The following is a 20384-nucleotide window of genomic DNA, read 5'->3' as shown; positions in this document are numbered from 1 at the left end:
CATGCCCACCCTTTAAAGTTTTCCTCAGTTCATCTAACACATTCCAGGGGAACATCAAATATAGTTGATATCCAAAACATGGATTTTCAAAAATCTGCTCCTACAATCATAATTGCACAAGTACAACATACCACTCACTTCACTGACTGACAGACAGACTGTCAATCTTCGTACATTCTTTTTGCATAAACCAATGACAACAAATATGGTGACACCAAACTGACTTGATATGTGCCTTCACTGTGGGGGATATCTTGCAACTTCCAGTGTGATGCTACAAGCTCGACGATCACAAGCGAAGGCTATTGCTTCCTTTTGAAGCTTTCAAATAATTAGTAATTATTTGAAAGTCAATTTCTCAAATATGACAAATCTGAGTAAAGTCGTGTGTAACATAGGAAATTAACAGTGAATTCTGTCATGGTTTTGGCACTACTGTAACCTTCTTGATGCCATTTCTGACTTAGGACTTTCACATGAGTGGTGTTTTTGCCTTGGTTGTGGGATGCTCGAGCCATGGCCTCTGACCATTTGGCACTATAGGAACCCTCTGCTTTACGTTATTGCTGCAAATGTTGTGGTCAGTGCAAAGCATTTACATCTGTCTATCTATCTGATCGAGTAGAACCCCTTTATAGTAAGCCAGACGGGACCAGGCTATTCTCACCGGGCTTTACTATGTTGGGAGATTTTGCCATTTTAAAAACATTTAGATAAGGTTGCCTACGAAACGCTGAAAGCATCCGCGATTTGCTGTCACGTGCAGACTTGAAGAAACATGCTTTCTGTAGGAGAGTTCAAGCAGACTGCTTTCGATGAGGATCAGCCATGCTTCACAAAACCTGTCCTGACTTACCAAAAAAAGAAAGAGAATGTTCCTAACTTAGCCACCAGTTACAAAGCTCAGTCCCAATAAGACAAATCCTCGCACTTCCAAACCTTCACCAGAACATTCACGCAGCGTGCAAGTGCGCAGGATGGGAACTGCTGGCAATCACAACACCACTAAACCTTCATCCTAATTTTGATGGTATGGTGTCCTAACATTGAATTAAGATTTTCATGTCAAGTTCCTGAAGCTCAGCACAGCGCACGTGCCTGTTACAGTTGTGACCATGCCGAATAATGCTCACAATAACCAGTAACAGTGAGTTTTCAGGGATTATTGTTATGACATTGAGCCATAGAGAGTGTGACAATTCAGTTGGGACCTGAGCTTGCCTTTACAATATTAGGATTTTTACTAACAACAGAACTACTATAATGAGGTCCCACTGTGTCTCTATCTATCTATACATGTGTGTTTGCAACATTTAATAGTAGCTGTATCTCTCTATGTCAGGCAGGCTCTCTATGCAGATTTTGCTTTTAAGGAAATTGCTCACAAAGAAAGATTATTCTACAGTACATGACGCTGAATTCAAAGGGCATGTCAAGGAAGCAATCTCACTAAGCTGTGCTCATTGCGCCGAAGACTATACCACCACAGCCAATTCTGTACATTCAAAATTTTTAACCTGAAATCTCTGCAATGCTTCTGCGTGCACAGCAAACACTTGGAGAATAGAAGGCATGCACTGAAGGTAGACCAAAAACCAGAAAACATATTCTTGTATTTAACCCTTGTAGTGGGCAGAAGACGAAGAGGAGAGGTTGCGAAAGGGAACAATAAAGTTACATTCCAGTGTTCTAGGCTGGAGGCAAGGGGTCTTCCGTGTGGAACATTACAACCCTTTGAAGGGTGTGGGTGCCCCGGTGCGTCGGAGGCAACTGTGCCGCTGCGGGTACGGGCGCACCAACGCGTCCGAAGGTCTCAGTTTGAATTTTTGCATCCTGTCTTTATGCTGCTGCCGCTGCGGTGCTTTCGGTGTGATGTTTGGCTGCTTGAGGCTTCTCCGGGGAACTGTGGCGCCATCCGTGGGTTATTTTTACAAGTATACTGGTAATACCGCTGGAGAGTGAGCATGGCTCGTAACTTGGACGGCGGCGCAGGGAAACCGAACGTGCAGGAGATGCTACCCCTGCACGACCAGGCAACGTGGCACGTTTAGCTTGTTATACATAACCCAAGTGAAAATATAAGTATTATGACTGCCAAAGGCTTAGTGGGTATTCGTAGGAATATTGATAGATAACTTTCCACAATTCGTCAGGCGTGTACGTTGTTTATGAAGCCTTAACCATCTTGGCACGCAGTTATAATTTTTACCCACCCTTCAAAGGGTTAAAAACATACACTGGCTTGACATAAAATGCAAAACCAAAGTTGGAGCATTTTCAGTGTTTTGTTCATACGCTAATGATGGTGCTTGTATAGGCATCCAAATGTCCATCTTTTAATTTTGTTTTCTTGTATTACAGTGGACTCCTCTTAAACGGAACTCCAAAGGAATGGAAATATTGTTCCATTTATCAGAAGTTTCATATAAGCAAAGTACATAGATTTAATGAAATGCAATTTTATTTCAAGATATCAACTTCCACTACTATAGGTAGCAAAGAAAAAAAGAATTAACAGCTGTTCTCTTCGCATTTGTCTATATGTTTACAAAATATATCTGCATGCCTGAGCCTTGGAAAAAATTTCATGCGCATCTCAATCGTCTGCAGTGAGGTTTATCTTTCTGTTCTGCCGGGCAAACTGCGCATCCTCTTCCTGCGTCCAGGCTTCCGATATTACCTGTCTCTATCATGTGGCATCATCCACATCACCATTCAATACGCACGGCCTGCTATGTTGACAGCGTTGACTTTGGCATATCAAATTTCATGGTTTCTATCTTCGATTTGCTCTCACGATCATGTACTCGAATTATCCGCAACATTGATGCAAGTGAAAGCTCTTCATGTGGCTGTTTCTTGAAAGACTTCATGAAGACACGTGGACGCGAGCTAAGCCTAACATTGTACGAGTGACTGATCGATTAGATTGCACTGGCTACGACTTCTGCCCGGGTTGTCAGACGTGAACGGTAATCTTCCAGGTTCGGCGGCATCTCGGTACCACCACTTTGTTCCGTTTACCCAAAGTACATAAAACGAGTTGTTTCAATTATCCGAAGATTTTTATCATTGCATATATAGGAAACCAACCAAAGGTGACCCTGTTGTTCCGTTTATCCATAATATCGGTTTAACTGAGTTTCGTTTATTGGGAGTCCACTGTATGTCTAGCCAGTGTATGTTATCAACACATGCAATATCAACCAAGCCATGCATTAGAGGTAATAAATGTGCTAAGTATGTTCGTGAGACACAACATTTACATGTTTTGCACTGACTGCATCGCGTGCTAAAGAGCCTAGGGTAAGTTTACTGCAATTTCAGCAAACCCTAGGATTGTTTGATTTTAACAATTGGCAGCAGATCCTTTGGTCTGAAGACCAAACAACTCCTATGCAGAATACATTCTCTGATTTTGCTACACCATCACTTTTCAATTGCTGTGCACTGTCATTACATCACATGTTACACATGTCATAATGTTCACGTTGAATATATTCTCTATTGGCATTGCTAAAGTCATCTTCTGTCTTGGGTGGTTCGCTATCATTGTTGTATCCACGCCCACATTTCTTACACATGCTACGGGCCTATGTTAATTGAATTATGTGATAGGACTTGCACACGATTTGCACGTTTCTGAGAATGCATTCTGCATTAAAAATAGCTATTTGCTCTGTGATTGCCAAATGAAAGAACCTGATCTTGGCACCATTGAGGATGCAAATGCTATATAGAGCAAATATTGCGTATCAGCATCTGTTGCACACGACTGCACCGTAGGAGCCACGTGTCTACCTCTAACAATATTTGCAGTGCACGCGCACTGAATAAGTGTGTCTCGAGTTGCTGGCTGCCTTGTGCTCAGGCGTTTTTCTATGATTGCCCATGGGAAACAGCTGACCCCCCAAGTTGGAGCATTCTCACCACATAGTGAACCAGTAAAGGTGGTTGATTAGATTGAATAGAAGCTGAATACCCTGAGTAACCCTTCCTGCAGCATATTTCTTGTTAGTGCTATTTGCAAGCAACATTGTTGCATCCTACATTGAGTAGTCTGCAAGGTGGTATTTTGTGGCTGAAGTGTAAAGGCCGTTGTTCTAGGTGTTGTTAGTGTAGAGCATATCCTCCAGTGCTTCATTAGCAAGTAAGGCTGTGCATATGATTTTCAAACTAAAGTGTATATTAAGAGAATAGAAGTATAACCGCAGCAAATACGAAACGAATCATTTTGTAATCGAACCGAATAAATGTACAGCTTATCCACAGACGTACAGCATATGTACGTGATGCATATGCGTGCGGAACTTTCTATGAAGCAGCATTCACTTTGTTTTATGTGTACCCTCTCTTGTGGCATTTTTGGGCTTAGGTGTACAGCTCCGGAACTGTTCGAATATGTTCAATTTCAGAAAAACAGTCTTTGGATTAGAACTTTAGAATATAGAATTCAGTATTTGATTTGGACTTCGAACGGAGTACGCAGTTATTCGCTTCAGTATTAGAAAAGTCCTAATGTTTGCACAGCTTTACTGGCAGGTCCTTGTAGCTTATTCCTGCTTCTCCCAACCCATCCCCTCACTTGCTTTTGTAGGACCAAAGAAAGATGCCATTCACGCTAGGGAGTTCATCCTGAAAATGTTTGTGGACCTCAACCCAGACAGTGAAAAAATCATCTATTCCCATTTCACATGCGCCACAGGTAGGGAAGCTTGTTGATGCAGACACCTGCATCCCTGTCTTGATGTTGTCACTAATTGCTCCACTTCCGTTCCTTGCATTTCCCTGTTCGCCAGCTCGGTGCATGATTCACTTTCTGCTCGCTCCTAGTGCATCAGCAACCATGGGGCTCTCCTTACTTTGTGGTTTCTACTCTGAATTTGATTTTGAACTAACATTGCACGAAATGTCTTTCTACTCGTTTTTCACCTTTCGTTTCTCTGTCTTGGTCTGTCTTTTCTGCATGCTTGACCTCTTAAAGACACAGAGAACATTCGGATGGTGTTCTGCGCTGTCAAGGACACCATAATGCAAAACAACCTTAAAGAGTTCAACTTTGCCTAAGGACTTCTTGATGGTGCTGTCTATCACTGGTCTGTCTCTTCTACTTTTCCTGCAGGTGTGAAGTGTTCTGTTGTGTAGCAGTTACTGTTTCTTTTCGTGGCATGATGCTTTTAGTACAGGCTGCCTTAGACACCTTATTTATATTTATTTGACCTAAAGCCCTTGTACACAGGAAAGTAGTGCAGACCTAGCGGCTCAGGTGATGGCATCCTGTTAAAAACAGCCATGGTCTCGAGACTGGATCTTTTGTCTATTGTCCAGCATGTGTTCGCATTGAAAACCCAATCAGGTTTCCTGGAATTGTGATATTAGTCCAAACATGGGTTGAGTCGGATGTAAGTGTCATGAACATGGTTCCCACTGGTCATCGAAACCCTTGAATACCCTGGAATTCAAAAATGCTGTTTTCAAGGTCTGGAAAACCCCAGCATTTTCCACTGTCCTTGAAGACCCTTGATTTTGCATGTTTTTCTTATCTTTGTGGAGCTGCAGTGCAAATTCCGCATATCCGGAGTCAAAACTGTAGTTTGGAAACCCCCAGGAGTTAGCACTCATTCGAATAATAATCAGTTGCGGGAACCAGAAGTGCAAGAAATGAACGGCTCCCTTCATTGTATTCATTAGCCTTCCTTTCTGTCCCATTATTTTTTTTCATTTGGGAGTCCTCAGCCGCGTTTGTGAATGGATCGCTATTGCCCGACCCCCTTGTATTCTGTCGTGTGGTACATGTAGCTCATACATATTTTCATATTAAAAGTCCAGGCCGTAAACAGTGTTCTACATCTTGGGGCAAAATGTTGACTGTGCTTTAGAAGTTCCATGGGAAGACCCTTGAACGATTGTTCCAAAATTGAGTGGGAACCATGCATGAAGTTGTACACCTGACATTGCTAGACGTAAGGTATCTGCAGAGTTTGTGTCTCCTGCATATATTGCACAGTGTTACATGCACGCGATGTATGATTTAGAGTAAAATGTAGTTGATTCCAAATTTTTCACGAAATTAATATCATCCTCAAAGTTACGATTTTCCAAGCATGCGAACATTGGGTTGCTCGTACTGACAATTTGTGAGTGAAAGCTTGAGGTCTGTGTGCACATGCCAGTGTTTGAGTGTGGCAGTCAGGTACAAGTTTTCTTCTTCCTCCACTGCACAGAGCATGAGAGCATATATTTTTATCCTTTCAAGAATAGCAAAAATCACGTCATGGGTGGCACATCCCCAAATGTGGGAAACACGGAGACAAGAGAACAACATAGGAGAAGGGATCGTTGAAAGATGAGATTAAAATGACTTGCTGTGGGCTGTGCTACTGGATGCAAAAAAACAGTGTGCAGCTCTATATACGAGACAAACGAGAGAAAAATGTGATATTTTCCCTCAATATCTGGTTCTTCAAATTAGGTGATGGACACAAGAATAACACTGAAAGAGCACCATTAAAGGGGTTGCATTTAAGGGGTCTTAACTATATTGCTAGAAAACATTTATAGTTAAATTACTCGCAAATGGTTTGTGTCGCAAATAAATACCTTGTAGCTACGCTCAGTTTCCACCCTGTCCCATTGTTCCAGTTACAGAAACTTATTGGGAAGTTTATAAAACAAAGTTCCACGTAATGTGACTACGTAAGCTCCCACCCACGACTCTTTGTACAACATATGCCATGCAAATGCCATAACAGCAGCTGCAATATTACGCAGTCAAGCCCGTTTATAGCAATATTATTGATGGGAATGCAAAATCACATCGTTATATAGGTGTATCGTTATACAGTGCATGAACTTTTTGCAAAATTGCCGGTTGTTACGCCGGCGTAGTAGAACGGGGCAAGTAGGATGCCGCTGGAGATGCTCATGAATGATGAAAATACTTATTTTGCCCCAGATTGGCGTTGTCACATTTCGTGAGAGCTTTTCCATTAAAAACATAATCTCTGATACCACGTGAGGCTCCTCACCTGTTAAGATTGGTGACCTTGTTCATTGCTCCCCATCACGGTGTCATAACCACAGAAGTCACCACCACTCCCTCTAGCAGAACTGTATTGTCCACCAGAACGTGCCTTATTCATCCACAATTGTTCGAGTGGCGACACAAGGTGTCCGCCAACTAACATTTTGGAAGGCACCGTACTTTGCAGTGAGGTTTTCCACTGGCACACCAGTACGAAATCCGTCAAGCATGCTCAGCTTCATTTGGAGACAGGTGCTTTTCGCCATCAAAATGCTTGCCGGAGCCGCCGTTGTTGCGCACAGCAAATCAGAAAAATGTTGAGTGCCAAACAACAACATGGAGAGAGAGCAACCTCTGTTACTTCTCGCGACTGCTTTTGCAGTCTTACCCTCTGCACCGCGTGCATCTAATCCCCTTTGCTGCGCTCCCACGTCAGTCCTCTTTGAGGTCACAGCTTAAAAGTGATTCTTTCCTTTCTTTTCAATTTTTAAAATGTAATCTTCATTCTCAACTGTCGCATGTTTTAACGGCTGGCGGGAGAATTCTGATCGCCGTACACCAGCAAGCACTCCTGTGTTTATCATTACATCGAGCTCTTACTTTACGTGCGTTTCAGTGGGTGAGCTGACGGGAACCAGCAATTTGATCGTAATATTGGAGTTATCATTGAATTGAAGATATAACAATATCTCGTTATAGCTTAATACATAGTAACGAGCGATAACAGACTCGACTGTATTCAGCTTTCTGGTTACTGGTGGAAACGACATGGTAACAGAGCTGTGTATAAAAAAGGGAGTCTGACCATTTCGGATAGGACCTGCCTATACCTGAAGCTCCACCCACTTTTTTAGCTATCTGGCCAAGCAAGAGCCAGCATACACTTCGGCACAGTGGTGGAACTGCTGCGCCAAATTGCGCCAATGCACGAATCCTGCTACATGCTGCTACAAATAGCTGGTTTTTCGAAGAATTGCACCAAGCCTGCTCCAAAAATGAACTCTGCAAGTGGAAAACGAAACTGAAAATTGTAATAATGTTTCTTTTATTATGGCGGCGCTCCGGTGTATCTCACGTGCAGCTGCAGCATGCTGCTCACGTCCAACCACGACGTACTATATTATAACGACCATGTCATAATCGGCAACCCCTATGGGCAGCCCGTCCACACGATCTGCTATGAGCGATACACATCGACCCGCGAGATCTACATCATGATTCGACAATGGAAATTTGAATTTTGAACGCGCAGAAGCGGACGTACTACTACGGTAGCAGACGACAACAACAGCTCCTATGAAAACGCGTAGCATGCTTTCGAATGCTATGAAATGCTTTAGAAAGGAGCATGTCTCCTGGGACATCCACCGCTTGTACAAAAATTCTAAGGTAAGCTGAAGTACAAAGTATTGTAAAAATTGAGGAAGCATTAACCGGACCGATGAGTAGCGCCACAACTGCCTCCAAATGCGGTGCTGGGAAGGAGTGCCTATGACATGGTCGCTATAATCTAGTAGGTCGTGTTCAGGTGTCATCGCTAAATCGCAGCTGGCCACGTGATGTCCCTATCAAAACTGAGAGGTAAGACCACTTACGTGTTACAACGGGAGGTCGCCATTGGGTGTTGTGTTGCGTGTGAGCTTAATGAAACAGCTCGTGCCTTTTCGGATTTCCGCAATCACAGTCATAACTTGCATTGCGTTTCAAGCAGCTCCGTTTGCATAAAACTTGTGCTAATATTCAAGCAATTTCCTAAACTACGCTTTTCGCAGTTACAATTCACGCAAGCCAGAATAGAACAAAACAAAGTTTGGGCGAATGCTGCATGTGCGCAAGGCATCAGCAAGGCAGCGTTGCTCATAATAAGGGTTCTAGAGGAAGCTCTTCTAAGTGTGCCCTAGCCCGATGATGGAAACTACATTCCCAATTTCTAGTCTCATTGAACATTGATATAATAACATGAAAGTTTGAGGACGAAAGTAAACTAACCTTCAGTGTGGACACTGCTACAACGTGGTGCTTCGTTTTGGCCGTTCCCGTATCAGTTCTTTTTTTTTTTCGTTGTTGCTTTTACGTGTAGGACATCGTACCTGTTTCAGCCTGAAGCGGCCTGAACTCAAAGAACAACTGAATCCTGCTCTTCTTGCTCTTTGCGTAAGGCGTAGTAATGCATTCGGCCATGGACGTGCCGCGTGTAGCCACGTGGAAGCTGCTCTTCTAGATTGTAATCACTACTTCGAGAACTCATCGTCGCAGAGCAAACATTTGAAGTTCACCCAGAATGCATTTGGTGTACCTCAAATAGTCTTTCTTCGCCACTTCATTTTGCACTGGCTGACACTTGATCCGGCCGTTTCCAGCACTCAAAGCAGTATTAGTGTCTGACAGGAGGGCTCTATCTGGTGTGCTGTACAATAGTCTGAGACAGTCCCTTAATGACAAGAAGTTCGTGGCCAAGATGCTTTTTCTGTGCAATTGTGCGGACGTTTTTGAGGGATTCCCGTATCCTTGCGCCAGTAAAGTCAAATCAAATCAAATCAAAATTGTGGGATTCCAGACTGTGTTCCAGCGGACTGAGCTTCTGCTGCACATGCTTTTCTCCCAAATGGAAAGCCTAGAAAAAAATGATCCTATGTTTGTTTTTGTTTGTTTGTTCGTTTGTCTTTTGCGTGCACAAGCTTACTGAGACAAGTCTGGCATAGCATTGAAGCCCGTTGACATAAACCTGTCAGAAAACTGGAAAGAAGTCATAGTGATCGGTGCTGACACAGAAGCCGAGTTGGCACCTGAAGAGAAGCAATACTCCAGGCTTGTGTTTCAGGGCAAGCGAGATTGGCTTCCAACAGCATTATATACTTGTAGAGATGGTAGTCCTCTACACGGGTTCCTGTCATGACGTGTATAGTATACTGCTCCGGGACGGCACCAGTAGAGCCACCATCGTTGTTCTCCTCTTTGCATCAGAATCAGGGCTCTGTACGGTCTGCCCCAAACGCGACGACACCTGCTACAAAACCGCATTTTTCCCCGCTACAAGAGCTGCTACGAACAGCAATTTGTCAGTTCCGCCACTGTTCTGTGTTATAGCGGGCTATCCGAATCTATATTTCACCTGTATTTACTGGGTGCCAACATTTCCAGGAAATGGGATTAGACAGGATTGGCACGGGTATTCCCAGGGATGTGATTGCTGCGCCAATTGCGCCAAACTGTGCCATTGGCCCAGCCCTGCTACGTCCTGCTACAATTTACTCAAATTTTAGTAATCGGCGCCGAGCCTGCGCCGAACGTTGAGTTTACGTTGCTTTCTAAAATCGTGCCTCCGTCATCGGGGAAACAACGCGTGGAACGCGTCGTGACTTGCCCCTTTCCCCTCCCCCGCTGTTGGAGCTTTCGAGCGAGATGGGTGAGGGCAAGGACAGTGATCTCACCGGTCGCCGCGAGCGAGTGAAACGCTGTCGGCGCACGCGTCTCTTGAACCGAACGCAACGAATGCCGTATTGTGCGTACAAGCGACCCTCTGAGACTGTCACTCTCAAAATGCATGGTTCACCTCGTGTGCACTTAGTTGATCTGTGGGGTACTACGTTGCCACCCGCGATTGTGCCGTTTGATGGAAAAAGGGGTCCCTTCTTGCGTAGGTCGTTCCACGAAGTTCAACGCCAATATTTTCAACGAAATCGACGAAAATGGTGACCGAATATCAGTGTGGTGTTGTCACGGTTCTCCCGACAGCGGTTTTTGTGTCTTGTGCAACCAGAGCATCAGTTGCAGGCAACACGGTATTGCAGCCGTCAAACAAGTGACACGTCGAATGTGCCAAGCAGCACCGGGACGACTCTGGAATACTAAAACGGCCGAAGAATGTGCAGCAAGGCTTGGACTTGACGTGCAACAGTGGGGCCCTATCTGCGAGTGACCGCGTCGTGCAGGCGAAGACTCTCTTCGTGCTGGCATTGACACTAAAAGGAATTCCGTACTCTTGGGCCGATACCGCCTCGTTCTTTTATCCGCTAATGTTTCCGGACTCTGAAATCGCCAGACTGAGTAAGTTCGTGAAAACGGAGTAAGGCATCGTACATTGTGTCTGGTGGCCTCGGGCATGACTTTAAGAAGCTAGTTGTGGAAGAGCTCAACAGACCATCTGTCTTCTGCGCAATCGCAGGAGACGAAACAGCCGTAGTGGGGCAGCGGTGCCAACAGCTAGATGTTGTTGCAAGGTTTGATTCTGATGTCACGAAAGAGGTGGTTGCTGAACGTTTGGAGTCCTTTCTGCTGGGTTCCGCGACGTCTGATATAGTGCAACGAAATTGCCAAGGCGACTCGGGACCTTCCGCAAAATAACCTGATCTGCCTCTTCAGCGACGGACCTAACGTGATGAAAAGCTTGAAACGAAAGATGAAGGAAACTCATTCAGATATGTTAGATGTAGGTGAGTGTTGCCTTCAGAAGGTTCATAATGCATTTGGACATGGCTTAGACACCTTTGGATCAGATGTTGAGGCAGCAGTGGTGGACCTATATTATTTCGTCAAGAATTCTGCTGTGCAGAGTGCCGCAGTGAAAGCACAGTAGGAAGTGCTTGGGCTGCCTGAGAATGTCTTCCTCCGTCACTTAAGTTCGAGGTGGCTTGCACTGGGGCCTGCAGCGAGTCGACTGATTGAGCAGTTCTCGGCAGTGAAGAATGTTGTCATGTCGGAAAGTCAGTGTGGTTCAGGAGGGCAGCTGCGTGAACGCTTGCGGAAGGCGTTCTCGAACAAGGACTTCTAACCAAAATTGCTTTTTGTCAGGAATGTTGCAGACATTTTCACAGAATTTCTGACTTTGTTTCAACGCACTGAACCCTTGTTCATCTGCTGTACAACGAGATGGTGGCTCTTGTTCGAAAACTTTGTGGGCGATTATAGAAATCTGAATCATATCGCTGTAGAAAGGGCAGTGAGCTGCCCTCGCTGCAACCTCAGTCAGCTGTAAATTGGAAGGCAAAGGTTGAGGTTGGGGAGGTCACAGAGGCAGCAATGTCATCATGGGACCCAGCAGAGAAAAAAGCATTCAGGTTGGGCGCAAGAAGCTTCTACCTCAAGTGCACTACGTACCTCCTGACATGACTGCCTTTTGACAATGCTGTGCTACAAAGCCTACGCTGTCTCCACCCATTGTCTAGGGAAAAGGAGAGCTCGTCCGGTGACTTCAGAACCCTAGCAGCGCGTCTCCCACAAGTGATTCAGCCTCCTGATGTATCGTCCGTGAGGGATGAATACACGTTGTTTCACCTTGAACCCATCGGAGCACTATCATCTGCAAGGCTTGATGAATACTGGAGCAACATCTTTGCACTGAAGAGGGCTGACAGCACAACAAAATTTCCTCTGTTGTGCAGGCTTGTAAAAGCCTTGCTGTGCATCCCCCACGGCAACGCAGATCTTGAGAGAGGATTCAGCGAGTACCGTCATATTCTTCAGGAGAGGGCACGGCTGACAGTTCAGAGTGTCAACGGTACACGGCACATTGTGTCATATGCTAAGAGGTCTGGAGGTGACCCCAGCCTTTTTAAAGTCACACCTGCAGTGATTAAGGCAGTGAGAGGCTCGTGCAAGGTGTACCGGGAGCGTGTCGCAGCAAAAGAGGAGCTGGCGAAAAAACGACTATATGCTGACATTGCCCTGGCAGGGCCAAGCAGTGATGAGCAAGATGACCTGCAGAATGAGGTGCTCTGTGCTAAAAAAATGCTAACCAATGCTGAGTTGCTCATTGAACATGGCGTGAAGTCAAAGAACTTCGAGAATATTGAAAGTGGCCAAACCTTACTTACACAAGCCAAAGCAAGGCTAGCCGTTGCATTGGAGAAACTGGTACTGAAGAAGAAAAGTGTGCATTTGTAATCACCTGCTTACCTGTTGAACTTGCTTACTTTTGAAAATATTCCAGGGCGCATACACCCCTAGTCGAAGTGAGCGGCAGCCAAAGCATGTCAATGTTCTTAATATATTTATCATCTTGTGTAGTTTCCAAAGCTAGTTACTTTGTAGTCAAGTGGATGGTTTCCCTGCATTTTCTTTTTTGGGAGAATTAGTTGTGAGCCAACTTAGAACTGCAATAAAAATGGGACCCAATAGGAACTTTTTAGAGCTGGATGTAGTAAGTTATTCTTATCCACACAGCTGAGGTCCAAGCACCACACTGGCATGCTGTAGTTGTACTTTAATGGGGTTACCTCGCGCCTGCTCCAAAAGCTAGTTTCGCTGCTCCCAAACACAATTTTGGCTGCTCCAAAAAGTGCTCCAAAACGACTTCGGTCAATCACATCCCTGTATTCCCTTGCGACCTACCAACATAATGGATTTTGCAAAGCACATAGTTCGTGACCTTGAAGGAGCATGGAAAGGCTAGTTAAGAATACCATTGAATTCGGAGTCATGAGGTGCACAAACTCTGGGATACGCATTCGCACAAAAAGTATGAGTGCAGAGCTTATCTTGGTACATCAGACAGCTTTCAGTCTTGTAAGTCCCAAATTGTCTCCCCCAGCATGTTAGTATGCGATGTCATCTGATGTGCCTAATAGTCAGGTGCACGCTTCCTTTTTCTTGTTTCATTTGGCACAGCGAAAGTAGTTTGCTATTGACAGGTTGCGTTGCTGTTGTCATTGCAGCAGACTCTTTCACTCAATCTAAATGCTCGCATGTGCCAGCGTCGTGCATGCAAGCCTGGAGTGTGGAGAGTTTGCCGTGCACATTCTTTCAGACTAATTTTCTCAGGAAACATCACCCCCGAGGAAATATTTTGCATGACAGTTACGGAGGGTAGGATGTTCACATCACACTGTACAGGTGCACTCCATACTCCTTTGAGGTGAAGGTTTCACCCTCTCCACTTTACTCTTACCCTTAGGTATCTCAGTAATCTCACTCATTGACTTAACTTCCTCAGTTCTCATCGTTGCCGCCTTCTGTGGTTCCACAAGTGTTTTGTAGATGACATGCACATGCCTTAATATGAAGCTGTGCATGCCTGATAGACTTTGTGTGGACTTTCCTGTGCACAACTTTGTTACAACACACAGTTTCTTCTCCAGTATAGGTTGCTAGACAGTTCTGCAGTCGTTTCGTGAGCAGTTGCCGATGAATTTTTTTTTGTAGAGGTGTGCGAATATTTGAAATTTCGAATACGAATCTAATATTTGCGATTCACCATGCCACCCCATGCACAGCCAAAACCCGCGTCTGGCACGCATTTTTTTAAAAAGATTTTTATTTGTGGTAGTTAGCGATATATAATAGCATCATGGTCGCGTGTGATGACAACGATAATCGAGGATTCAGACGTGACAGTATTTCAACGTAGTTTCTCCAACTCCAGCGCTCGGCGACAGCATGTTAAAAGTGCCAGTTAGGATGACAATAACGCTGCAAAGTCATTTGAAACTGCACTAACTGTTGTTACAGATGATAGCAAGATGCATATAGCCTTAAGCCCGTCCCGCATGGCACGATTTGAGTCGCGACAAAGTTTTGAGGTGCGCGTGTAGATTTTCTCAGTGAAGTGAGAGAAGCGCTGAATACGCACATCGCAGAAACAATCGCACGGGATGAGCACAACCATACAACATTGTCGCGGATTGTGGTTTTACTCTGCTAATGAACGAGGCTGTTGAAACTGCATTACCGTCAGGAACGACGGTCTCGCGCGTGAGAGCACAGGGAAACTGTGCAGTTTCTCGCCTGCACGACAAATGCGGAAGGCATTGTCAGTGCAAGAAGAGAGCACTTGCCACCTTCATTTTCCTGCTGAGATGTGCTCATCACTAAACCATCCCACATTCTGAATATATCGCTGCCCTTTACTTTCTGCCGCCTCTTTCACCAGAACTTACAATGCCAACAGAGGCGTTCACTGTTCGTGAAAGATTTTTGGATTTCAAGTTGCTGCCTCATGAGAACAGCGCATTGTTTCATTGTAAAAATAATTTTACTGTACACGTGCGTATAGGCATGTATGCCTAATTTTTAAATGCCTAAAATTTTAATACTCTCGCACCTCTAATTTTTTGTAGACAAGATGTATGCTAATGGGCAGCGCAATTCCGCCCCCATTGTAGTCACATTAGCTATTGTTGTACTCGCTGTCAAAGGGGACAAGGCATGAGATTCAATTTCGAGATTTTATTGGCAACCATGTTGGACAAGCTTTAACAGAATGTGATCTTATAGCTACTTTGATCTAGATAAATTATAATTCCTTTACTAAACATGCATGTGCAGTGGCACGCTACACTGTTCGACTGGTAATGTCATAAACGCTCACTTAAATGATACTCGGATATAATGTTGGGATCGGATAGATGGGTTTGACTTCCCCACCTTACTTGTACTTGTATTGCAACTCATCTGTGCAAGTGCTCACAGTATGCCTCAGTTACTAAGAAACAAGGGAACTATTATGCTTTTGCAAAGCTATGGGTTAGAGGTAGAAAACTTTGCTATCTTCACAGGGCTGTTTAAGCTATGGTGTGGCTCTGCTGGGAGCAATACCAAGTAGTTGAGTATTGGGTAGTCGGTAATGAGTAATTTTTGCTTCTATCTCACATTGGGGTTTCTGTTCTGTTGCAGACACGGAGAACATCAGGTTTGTGTTTGCTGCCGTGAAGGACACAATCTTGCAACTGAACTTGAAGGAGTACAACCTAGTGTAGGAACGCTTGACCACAGGTTTTCTTCCCTTTTGTTTCTTCACACTCTCGCGCTCTCTTAAGCACCATGGTGTTGCGTCAGAGAGGCGAGAGGCCTTTCCACATGCTGCTGCTCGCTTGCTCCACACAACGGACAAGCTGAGGGAGGAGAAAGAGCGTGGCTCTCTGCTGCCACCGAGCGCGGCTTTTTATGCGAGCGAGAAGGAGAGAAAGTCAGGGGCATGCCCCCTCCTGTGACACTTGTCTCTCGTAGGCCTTATGACGACGGACTGTTTCCTTGCCCACCTGTCTCTTTTTTTTTTTTTTCAGAAGAACTTTGTGTCTGTCTTCCCCAACCTCCCCAATGTGTGCTTCTTGAACCCCACTTTTACCGCGTTTGAGCCCCCTGTCTTCGTTGTGGTAGTATTTAAGTTTTGTGTTTACGTTTTATACACTGCCTTGAATTGAAGACGGCTTTTTGAACTGAGGACTCTGTAGGATGATGGGAGAAAGAAAGAAAAAAAAAACATATTGCGTGGAGTGCCAAACTATCCTGCTCCCCACTTGCAGCAGCTGCTTCGGGCACAGCGGAGCCAAACGCACACTCGGCAGCAATTATCGTTTAAGGATGCACCACCGCCACTGGCTAAGCAGGAGAAGGAAAAAGAGAAAACAACTATCCGCCCATCTTCAAACACCAAGGAGCAAAAACAAAATATGAGAAGATGAAGCTAAGATGAGTTTTACGTGGGTGGTCCTGCCCGTGCAGAGGTGTTCGTGCGTGTGTGTCGCTCAAAACCAATTGGAAGTCTGTGCTCTTTCTTTTTAGATGCTTCATTTTTTTCAATCTCTTTCTTTTGTTTTTACCTAGTCAATGTCTGTACATAATGAGTGGTGCATGGCAGCGTGGCACAACACGTGGTGGGAGAAGAGCAGTGGGTCCAATTTCTCCCGAGTGCTGAAGAAGCATGCTCGTGCCCTTGAAAGGCATGCCACCTACACTGGCTTACTGACAGTTATAAGTATATATATTTACTGGAGAGTCCTGTGCATGCAGCACAGTGGTCCCTCCCAGTGCGTGGGCTGGGCACTTCTGCAGTTGGTGGCGGGATGTCTGTGTGTATTTCTTGTCCCTCCTTCCCCCAGTAGTGTATTTTCGAGAAAGTGCTGCTCTATACTGGTTCTAGTGGGAACGAAAAAAGAAAAAGGTGCTGTCTGCCTTTTTTGTTTTTGGACTCTGGAGAGAGAGCGAGAAAAAAAAAATGCCTGTGTAAAACTTCCTTGCATTTTGTGGTTCTCCTATGCTACTCAGCCTTAACATTGTGTGCTGAAAACTTCGAGAGGCAGCGAGAAACTCCGGCTGGCAGTGTTGCTAGCTGGCGGGGAGGATATGAATTGGGACAGGAAGGACATTGCAGCATGTGGCATTGTATATTAACAGGTATAGCATTGGTTGAGCCACGGACTGGTCCATTGTGTACTACGTTTCTTTAAATTCCTTTCTCGCCAAATGTGAGGCAAGGACCCATCGTGGCGCATCGTCTACTGTTGTTACTCCTCTACGTTGAGAGATCTGCTTGCTTCAGTATTGCCCCCCCCTTTTATATTTGTTGTTTTCAACCATAACAGTGAAAAGAATTAACTTTATTTTGTCTGAAAAGGCCACGTTTTTCATGCAAAACTGTTGAGCTTTTGCTCGTCGAAGTATTTCAAGCTCTGCATAGACATATGAAACAAGCTTTTGTTGCAATTTTTGACTCCTTCATTCTGTACGAACTAAGGTGTACCGTTGTGAGAGCAAAATGCTAGAACATGCCTTTTTACCAGCTGTGAGAAGAAGAGAAAATAATTACTACTGCCACGTTGCCAATACCATAGCTGTCTGTGGAGTATGAATGCTCCCCTCCCACTTTGTAAAAAGTTTTACCGCCATAGTGTAGCGGATTGTTCAGGATATGTCTTTCCTTGGGCGTTTAAATGAGTGTGTTTGCGTGCGAGAGTTAGGACCGGAATGAATGCGCAGATTACTGGCCTGGGGGTTTCTATATCTTTTGTTTATCAGTGGTGTGCCGAGGGGTGTCCTCCTGCATCAGTGCTAGGCCGAGTTGAAGGCGCAAATCTTTATCTCTGCAATGCCTGCTTAGTTAGAGGACAAGGAGGAACAAAGGAATAAACTTGCACTCTTTGTACATTGAAGGTACGAAGAAAGCATCCTGATCAAGGAAGAAAAAAAAAAAAAACAGTCGCGGTATCTATTCAAAATGTGTGTGTGTGTGTGCTTGAACCCCCACAGAGGAGGAAAAAATGGCTGCAGATGCAGGGAAGGTGCATTGCCAGTACTCCTCCCTGTTATGTTGCCAGTTGTTTCGGCTGCATCCCTCCCCTGTAGGATTGTGTGCCGCAAGGTCTGCGTATGATCCCTTCCCCCTTGGGAACATCCAAGGAGACCCATTCGGTGAAAAAATACTTGGTACCTGATTCTTGTTGCATAAGGCAGGATGGAGTAAAGATGCTTACCATACATGCTGCAAAATGCAACTGTTTTGCAGTTTCTCTTCAACACTTTCAACACCTCAGTTAAGAGCGTGAGAGATATATATACAGACACACACACACAATGGGGTAACATGGTTTTTCTATCGCTCCTTAGGGGCTAATGCAAATCCCAGTCTAGAAGTGGCAGGGTTGTTGCTAGGACTGGCGTTCGTTATCAAACTAAGTTTGTAGCGATCTGGTACATTACATCGCGTGTGCATGCTATTAAAATATTGACATTTACGCAATGGGTTTTTGTCTTGTGTATTCAGTGTGCATCGGTACTTCTAGGTACATTTTGATCAGCATATGATTACTCTTATAATACATCAGTTGTATGATGGAAGAACGGTTCTTTGTTTCCGCTTGCTTTTGTTTTCTGGCAAAGTGCAAAAACAGACAGGACTACTTACGCTTCCTCGATTATGTGTGCATCATCGAGAAACATTCGCTGTGAGTGCGTCTGCCAGCATTGAAGACCGCAGCCGAGATGACGAAGGTGACTAAACTCCCAGAGTGGTGCAGGACAGTGGTGTGTGTGTGTGTGCTTGTGTGTGCATGTATATAATTATGGGAAAGATGTGAGCTCTGAAGAAAAAGCTTTGCCAGAATTGTTTGGACATGGACTTTGAGGACTTTACCTTTATATGGATGTGTAAATTTGTAATATTCAAATTAATGCAACCGTTGGGTAAAGTATTGAATAAATTCTCTTAAAATTCTCGTTTGAAACCAAGCGAGCTGCCTCTCATGTGTCCCAGTGTCTTGTACTCTCGGTGTGTGAACCGCAGTTCAGCTACTGCCTCTGGTGGTTTGTGAAAAGAAAAAAAAAAACTAGTATTTGTAGGAGTAGCTTAACTGGGTCGATTTAATTCAGCATGGATTGCATACTCGAAAACTGACAGTAGGTTTGCCATGAAATCCAGTGCTTACGAACGTAACGTTGGAATATTAGGGAGTTTTAGGACACTGTGATCCATAGGCGGAGAGTTTTCAATCTGCCGGAGGGGGCGGTGCACAACGTCTCCCCCCCCCCCTTCCATGCACAGACGTCGGGCAGGGTGTCGGGAATTCTGTGTTGCGACGATGCGTGGCAAATTTCTACAGGATTTTCATAAATCACTCTCATGGAGCACGCGGTTCCCAGGATATCCCTCGAATCTTTCATGTTGAGTGTCAGCTGGGTAGACTTCCCGGAGGGGGCTCAGCCCCCCAAGCCTCTTCGCAGTCGGCGCTTGTGCCGTGATCGCCCTCAGATTCCCTTTTCCGTATCGCTATCAGCCAATCAGCTATCAGCGTAGTACTAGCCGATTGGCTGATAGCGATACGAAAAAGGGAATCGGACGGCGATCACGGTTTCCTAAAACTCCCTATGGCGAATCCTACTGATCGTTGCTGTGCAGAAAAGGATTATACTGGCTAGAATGTTACACTGTGCGCTTCAGTGCAAAGTGCGTCGCGATTCATTGGTTCCGTTCGTTTCTACACTGAACCCACACTACACTGTGCTGCACAAAATTGGAATATTGGAAGAAACAACTCTGTCTACAACCGTGTATAGTAATGTACTTTATTGTCATTTACGAAGTACTTTGCGGAGTATTACACATATTTACGCTGCAGTTTAAATCGAAGTACGGCCTCGTTTTTGGAACGTCAACTGGGGTTAATTTGTGAACTGCTGCTTGGTAGTCCCATTCATGCTGGTCGCTTCACATCAGAACTGCAACTGGGCGGTTTCAGGGTGAGAGCCTGCGGTCGAATGCAAGTGATGTCTGAGTGTTGCCTCAAAGAGGAATGGGCTAGACCTTGCGCCGAGTCATTCGCCTTCTCTAATGGAGGTAGAGGCTCTTTCACGTGGGGGGTTGTTGCGTACCGGAAAAATCTAAAACACTCCCGGTCGTGTTTATCCAGTACAATTTGTGGAAAAGCTTTCTCGACGTCCGCTATAAGGGCTACCGGGTAAGTGCGGAAGCGCAAGGGTAGATCCAGCACATCCGGGTTCAGAATGGAGAGCTTCATTAAGCGAGACGCAACCAGATGCCGTAGATGAGGTATCGAAGACGATGCGGACTTCGGTGGCTTCACGGTCTCTTCTAATTACCGTGTGATGTGGCATATAGTAGACTGGTCCTAAATTGACTTTGTAAGAAATT

The 20384-nt window shown here is 44.9% G+C and overlaps 1 protein-coding gene across 2 annotated transcripts in view; it reads left to right on the top strand.

Moving 5' to 3' along the window:
• LOC135385726 (guanine nucleotide-binding protein G(q) subunit alpha) overlaps window positions 1-18977 on the top strand; it is a 35637-nt gene extending 16660 nt beyond the window's left edge. The window contains exons 7-8 of one of the 2 annotated variants that reach the window (XM_064615208.1): window positions 4598-4705; window positions 15635-18977. In XM_064615208.1, the coding sequence (XP_064471278.1) occupies window positions 4598-4705; window positions 15635-15717 (191 nt within the window). In that variant the 3' untranslated portion in view covers window positions 15718-18977. Of the gene's footprint in view, window positions 1-4597; window positions 4706-4799; window positions 5114-15634 lie in introns of those variants that run through there. The other variant, XM_064615207.1, reaches the window with a different exon arrangement.
• The last annotated feature ends 1407 nt before the right edge of the window (window positions 18978-20384 follow it).

This window comes from Ornithodoros turicata, chromosome 2, assembly GCF_037126465.1.
Source record: "Ornithodoros turicata isolate Travis chromosome 2, ASM3712646v1, whole genome shotgun sequence".
Classification (NCBI taxonomy): Eukaryota; Metazoa; Arthropoda; class Arachnida; order Ixodida; family Argasidae; genus Ornithodoros; species Ornithodoros turicata.
Note: the sequence above shows the minus strand (reverse complement) of the source record. Positions and strands in the feature narration are given on the sequence as shown.